This window comes from Trematomus bernacchii, unplaced genomic scaffold (genome assembly GCF_902827165.1).
Source record: "Trematomus bernacchii unplaced genomic scaffold, fTreBer1.1, whole genome shotgun sequence".
Lineage (NCBI taxonomy): Eukaryota > Metazoa > Chordata > Actinopteri > Perciformes > Nototheniidae > Trematomus > Trematomus bernacchii.
In genome coordinates, this window is record NW_022987409.1 from 3,016,238 (window position 1) to 3,023,147 (window position 6,910).

A 6,910-nucleotide genomic window follows, 5' to 3' on the forward strand; every position below is an offset into this window, starting at 1 on the left:
GGCATGACATACATTTGATGTGATTTATTTCACAATATTTGTTATCCAATATCGAATGACATAGAAAATCACGTAAGTATCTTTCAAATGTTTGTAAAAGTACACATATAGCATTATTTTCTTTACCTGGGTATTCCTTATAATGGTTTTGTATGAAATCGGCATGGTGGATTTTAATGGCTCTTCGGTCAATGTAAATTATGTATTAATGCCTTTAGTTATCAAACTACTATCGTGTGCAAAACATTAGAAAGCAAAAAGAGATTTTAACATTTGTTTACCATTCATATTCTTGAAATCTATAATTCATCAATTTCAGGGTCAGGGTCTTCCACATCAATAGCCAGCCTGTGTTTAGTTATCCCCATCACATAGTTGATCCAGCGGTAGTAAAGGGACACCCGGGTGTACACACCATATTTCCCCTGCTTTGCACATTCCTCCCCCCAGCTCACAATGCCCGTGAGGAACCATGTGTCGTGCATACTGTTCGTGTGGGGCCCTCCACTGTCCCCCTGACAAGAGTCTTTGGCCTCGTCGTAGTATCCTGCGCAGAACATGAAGGGAGTGATCCTGGCGCTGCTGCTGCGCTTACACTCCGTCCGGCCTGTGAAGGGAACCTGGACCTTCCGCAAAGTGTCCGCCGTGAGCCCGAGGAAGCGCATCCGGCCCCAGCCGCTGACCGTGGCCAGGGTAGACTCCTTCACCAGGGCCTCAGTGAAGGCCTTGGGCCCGATGCAGATGGGTCGGACTGTGGTGGAGAAGCTGATGGGGTTTTTGAGGTACAGCAGGGCGATGTCGTGGTTATACAAGCTTAGAGTGCCATTATATCTGGGATGCATGTGCTGCTCCGACACGTCATAATCCTGCTCCGTGCCCTCTTTGATGTTGATGTTATGCTCTCCTGCAGGTAGAGACATTACAGATATCAGTGGATAGATTAACTCTATCAAATAAAACATGCAGTGGATGTCTCAATACAGAAGGGATCATACATTTCCCTTGGAAGTGTGATAAATAACATTACGATGAAATTATTTCAAGGACTACGCACATGCTGCAAAGCTTTACTCTTGGGCTTTCATCATGATTATAGGGTATGATTATAGTAGGCCTATTAAGTGTCTTTGTTATCAATTATCAAATAAATCCAACAATCGTTTGCTTGATTTATCTATCAATAATTTGGTACATGCATGTAAATTGCATAGTAGAAAAATAGGCCTGGTACAAAAAAAACTACCAACAGTCCAAAATCCTCAGATATTTTGTCAAATATTGCATAAGACAAGCATCAACTCCTTACAACTCAGAAGCAGAGATCTCTTGTCCTTTTTGCTTAAATTAACAATTAATCAACTATCAAAATAGACAACTTGTTAATCAACAAATCAATGAATTGAGACGTCATTTGAACTCTTCACAGAGCTCCTGCCTCCGGCCTTAGCGGAGGTGAGACTTGTCTGTGGCTGTGATTCTTACCTACTCTGATGAAGAAGGAGCGTCCTGCCTCCATCAGGCAATGAGCAGCAGTGATAACCCATTGATCGCTGAGGATGGAGCCCCCACAGAAGAAATGACCAGAACGCTCTACCAAGGCTACCTGAACAAAAAGTAAGACAATCGCTGAGAATAAGTTCAAGAAAGTGAATAGAGCTGCTGTTCTGTCTCCCTTATGTACCAAAGCCTTACATGCCAGATATACTTGAACTTCTAAACAATACCTGCCATGGGATCTCGCCTGGGATCACCGCCGAGCCTCCTACAATGCGTTTAATAGGCACGGGGGCCTCAGCATCACGGAAAACCGCCGGGGTACTGGCTGGAGTTGAAGGAGGGGATGCAGTAGTGGAGATGATGGTCGGAGCTGTGGTGTTCTGCAGGCTGGCATTCCCATGGCCGAACAGAGAGCGAGAGAGTACTGCACTCACCTCTGTCAGGGCAGTTCTGCCACATGGAAACTCCACTAGTGAAGTGAGAAAGGTTAGAGTCGCATCGTTGAATTTAAAAGCCATTATTATGATATTTAGAAGAGACATAATCAGAGACACATCGATACCTTCTGCTTCACAGTTAACTCCGTCCTGCAGCAGCCTGTATCCTCTCGCACACAAGCATTTTGCTCCAACGGTTCTCATTGATTCACAGAATTGCATACAGTCTCCGTTGTTCACATCACACCTTTTTGCTATAGCTGAGGAGAAAGGGGTTATTCATTCAAACCCATCCTCTTAGTACATATTATACAATGACATGTTGATGCCATACTGTGTACGTGTTGTTTTGTGTGAATACTTTTTTGCACAGAACGAGGGCTACGTATTTTGTCCCACATCTTTTACATTGAAAAAGATAGAGAAGATATCTTTTGACGTCCATCATCGACAGAAGAAATCATTAACACAAGCACAACTTGTTTTAATGTCCACATCTCATACCTATTGTAAGACAGACTTTATATTGTGAACCTATCCTTTAAGGACACCTTCAACACTGTCAAATACAAGTGTGACTTAGGAAATGGCACTCACTTCACAGAGGGCACTTTGAAAGCTGTTTTTTTTAAATATCCATAAAGACAAACAATCTAATTTTGGAACCTGAATGATGCTGGATGCAAGCTTTTGATTGAATTTAGAAACAAAAGGAGGAGGGTAAAATAGGCGTCTGGTTGTTTATCCTGTGAGACTGAGATCTGATCTGATTTCATGTTCTGAGAAGCTTTGGATCATGTAACATAAAAATCTAATTTCTTTTGACTAGATTTGATATTGAGCGTCTGATCTTTCACTTACCGATCTCACACCTCCTGCCAGTGAAGCCAGACGGACACGTGCAGGTGTAGTAGCCCAGTTGGTCTGTGCACGACCCCTGGTTCAGACACGGGCTTGATTTACACTGATTGCCATCTGAAGAAAAACCCAGACATTTTGCTTTTGTACAGCAAGGTTTAAAGGTTAGAAAGAGAAGCATCTTTGGAGGCTGATGTCGGATGTCTTACCTATATATCCAACCCAGAACTCCATCTGAAATACAGAGTAAAGTCTATGGTGAGTAAAGCAAGGAATGCCAAGAGTATGTATAATAAAAAACAAATGTAAATAAATACCCACTGTCTTGTCATCGTTCTCAAAGACCTCCCTGGCCTCTTCCAGGTCACACACTTCCTCTATACACTCTCTCTCCAGGTTGCCTTCCTGGAACTCCTCAAACACACCAGTGTTATAGCGTTTGTGTCTCCGCAGAACGTTGTCAGCTGCCTGACCGGACAGGAACACAGGGCCTGAGGCGGGAGCTGGGGCTAAAGTGAGTAAAACAAAAATATAAATATGAGCAGAGTCTAAAAAACTGTCTTCAAATCATTCGCCGAAACAACAAATAGGTAAAGTATAGATACTGTATATTGATTTTGGTTCATTTTTCTACCCAGCACAGGTATTGACAACACTCCAAAAGTAAGACAAACGTCTAAGATAAACCTCCAGAGAGAAATTATTTTTGAGCACCACAAAGATGAAACATAAGATACCTCCATATCCCAGCTGAAAGTCCAAAAGCAGGCAACACAAGACAGACAAAGGAACGAGAGCCATTCCAAACTGCTCTGGTGTCCTCACACAAACACACACCACCATCACTCCAAAGTACAGCGCTGTGTTTGCTCATGTACGCTCACAATTAGTTGAATGTTTGTTCAAAGAAAAACGTCCTGACTGTCTGGAAGTTCCAGTGTCAACATCCACATGCACTGAGTTTTGTAAATAAACCAACAGTGGGGACATCAGAGTAGAGGATTAAACCAGACCTGTTAATTAAATGTTCTAGTTTTTTACCAAATTTAAATAAGAAAATATGTAAACATATTGAGACAAATACAAAAATGTCCAGGAACAATATTTAAATTTTATTTCTTTAAACCCACCCCATCAATAATAATGATCTATTTGACGGTTTGTAAACGTTTTTTTTAATTGATTTGTTTTTTTATTGTTATTGTTGTGCCATACATCTTCAATGTCAATTATTGTGATGTGTGATTAAGATATATTGATCAAATGATTGATCATTATTGTGAAATGACATTAAACTAAATTAACTATATAAGTTAATTGATGCTTTTATTGATAAATAAAGCTTTTCTTCATGTTTTTTGTGCCATAATAAAATGCACTTTTGACTTTTGACCACAAGATGGCGAACATACACCTCAGTCATCCAAATTACACACAAATAGTGGAGGGTTATGGGATCACGTACGCCATTCTTCATCACTGCACAGAGAGACAGCTCTCAGTCTAAGTAAAAAAAATACAATAACATGAACATATTATAGGAATGACTATATTTGAAAAGCAACTTCTACTATTAGAGGAAGGGAAGCCACAAAATGTGTGTATATTATAAATTAAATATTGAGTTAGGCTGGGTAAAGTTTTAGTATTATTTATATTTTGCCTAGATTTGACATTTATTGAACAGGTTAAGAGCAAATAACCACAAAGTATGTAGACAAACAGGAACATTAAACATAAAGGCAGTGTAAAAAGGTAAACAGTACAGATCAATACTTTAATATGTTTACATCTAGAATATAATTTCTCCAATCGATAACCAAGACAATGCTGCAGTGGTCATATGAAACCTGTGTTGCTCCAGCCAGCCCAAGATTTAACTCCGGTGTCGTTCTGTGTTCTGGCGTAGAAGATGCAACCCATCTCTGGCTATGAAATCCCCCCAGAGGGAGTCCAAAGTCTTCTCGAGTGTTGGCAACTATTGACCGGAGGCATTTATATTTCATTGAATCGTTCAGAGGCTGAATAATTAATTCGCTTGAGTAATTAACACTGTCTGCTCAATACAAGAGCTTCTCAATCATTTCCAGCCAGGAGGAGTAAAGTAGTAAGGTTTTGATATGTGTTCCAACTACAGTCCAAAACATTTCTATAGTTACACTTTGCCCTTGCTGAGTCATATTTCTAAAAGTAACTCTAACCAACTTAGAGTAGGTGTAGACAATTGACTGGGCTCACTATAGTTTGTACAGGAGAAAATAGCAACACATTTGTTGCTATTTCTGTAGTGCTGAGGTAATGAATTGTGATCTCAGCACACTAACAAGACTGGACGGTGTGGATGCATGGATGGATAGATGGAAGTAAAATAGTCTGCGACTGACTATTGATTGATGAAGATCTCCCTGACATCTCTGTCTTCACTCTTTCTTTGGCAGCTCCGCACAGCTGGGGAGTGTGTGTCAGCTCCAATTAGATTAGTCACTACAGTGGGGGATCGAGTCAGGGCCTGCCAGATAATAAAAACTCTGATGCTTGCTCAGTGCTATTGATTGTTACCGCGCAGTATCTCCTGGGCTGCAGGCAGACCTCTGTCTTTCACCGGGGACTCAGTGTCATTTACAGAAGGCTTATGTTCGGCGCTGGTAAAAACCTTTCTTCTGTTGCTGTGGAGCAAAAATGTTTGCACAGCTCAAACAAGAGCAGCAGGATTTGGGAAAATCTGTACAACGACAGATACGCAGTCATATTTTAATATCTTTTTAGTCAATCTTGTGATATTAAAGAGGCACAATCTATGATCTGAATATAACCACAAAAGGATAAATGCACTACCAAAAATACATCAATCTCTTATCACTTTCAAGTTGATGGAGCTTTGAATGTTATAATCTAACACTAAAAATATCCAAATATAAAAAAAGAAGTGTCTAATGTTTTCGATGCTGTGAAGGGCTAATCAGTCAGGCCTGCATTTTGAATTATAATTAGATGACAACTCACAACAGGGAAGATTTTTCATCAAGGTAAAGGCTGTGTCAATCAGGGTTTACTGTGCCTGAATTAAACTCTTTCTCCCAAAATGACCTTGCATCTATACTCATTACAGAGACTCGATTTGTTTTGGCAGCAGCTCTCGGACACTCACTACAAAGACAGGCACTGTGTTGTCTTGATCTAATCACACTAATATAGATGTCTGTTGTCCGAATAATCCCTGATTGGATTATATATTCTACTAATAAGTGCGAGTACATTACTCTAGACCTAGTCTCTCTTCATTGGTTCCACGGTTACTTTAGGTTTTAATTTAAGACCTTGCTTATCACTCTCAGCCCTTTCTTACTCATAAGGCCCAGAAACAACTAGAACTCATGCCTTAATTCACTGACAAATCTCTCATATGTCCAATGATCACAACTAAAACTAAAGGAGAAAAAGCCTACAACTGTGGAACCAGTAGTCTTTAGATATCAGATGTGCTCCCTCTAACTCTGTTTTTAAATCCAAGCTAAATATGTATTTGATCAAATGACCTTTTAGGCCCAATAGTTCTTTAAAATGTTTAACGTCTATAATTCTAAATCTGAAATTGGCTGTGTATTGTTGTCATTGGTTTGTCTCTATTTCTACTTTTCACTTTAGATTTCAATGTTATTTATTTTCTTGTACTGCACTTTGGACACCTTAAAATGTGTTTAAATGTGCTGTAGAAATTAAATTGACATACTTACTCACTATAGAAAATTGTCTATCTCACCAAGTGTTGGTGAGTTTGTAAAAAGTCACATTTGACTGATACAGAAAGACAACAGAGAAGATATTCATGTGTTATCGTGGGATAACATGAGCTCACAGCATCTTTAGACCCTAACATGTAAGTGTTCATATTCTTTGAGGGCTTATTTATATATAGATACAAAGAAAACCTGAACTTGTGTTCGGTGACATGTTAGCACTCTGTCAATCTAGGTTAGTTTATGAACGCCTGTGTTTCCTCTGAGACGGTTTTGGATAACATCTCACTGGCAGGTTGAGGAAGATGAGCAGCTGTCAGGAACACTACAGGAACTGAAGACTGAGTGAGCGGTAGGACTTTGTATTTGTCGCAGACTGTG

General features: G+C 39.8%; 1 protein-coding gene across 1 annotated transcript; it reads right to left on the minus strand.

The window, feature by feature from the left end:
- Positions 1–9: 9 nt before the first annotated feature.
- Positions 10–3,979, minus strand: f9a (coagulation factor IXa). Its single transcript, XM_034138410.1, has 8 exons — positions 3,530–3,979; positions 3,114–3,301; positions 3,002–3,026; positions 2,796–2,909; positions 2,060–2,194; positions 1,725–1,966; positions 1,483–1,603; positions 10–904 (listed from the first exon to the last, which is right to left on the minus strand). Exons 1-8 carry the CDS (start codon positions 3,633–3,635, stop codon positions 300–302), a joined length of 1,536 nt encoding a protein of 511 aa, XP_033994301.1. The 5' UTR covers positions 3,636–3,979; the 3' UTR covers positions 10–299.
- Positions 3,980–6,910: the final 2,931 nt, after the last annotated feature.

Coding starts and splice junctions, on each gene's coding strand:
- f9a (XM_034138410.1), bottom strand. CDS start 3,635: ATGGTGGTGTGTGTTTGTGTGAGGACACCAGAGCAGTTTGGAATGGCT. Junction 1,604..1,724: donor CAGGCGAGATCCCATGGCAG/GTATTGTTTAGA, acceptor CTTTTTGTTCAG/GTAGCCTTGGTAGAGCGTTC. Junction 905..1,482: donor CTCCTTCTTCATCAGAGTAG/GTAAGAATCACA, acceptor CTCTACCTGCAG/GAGAGCATAACATCAACATC.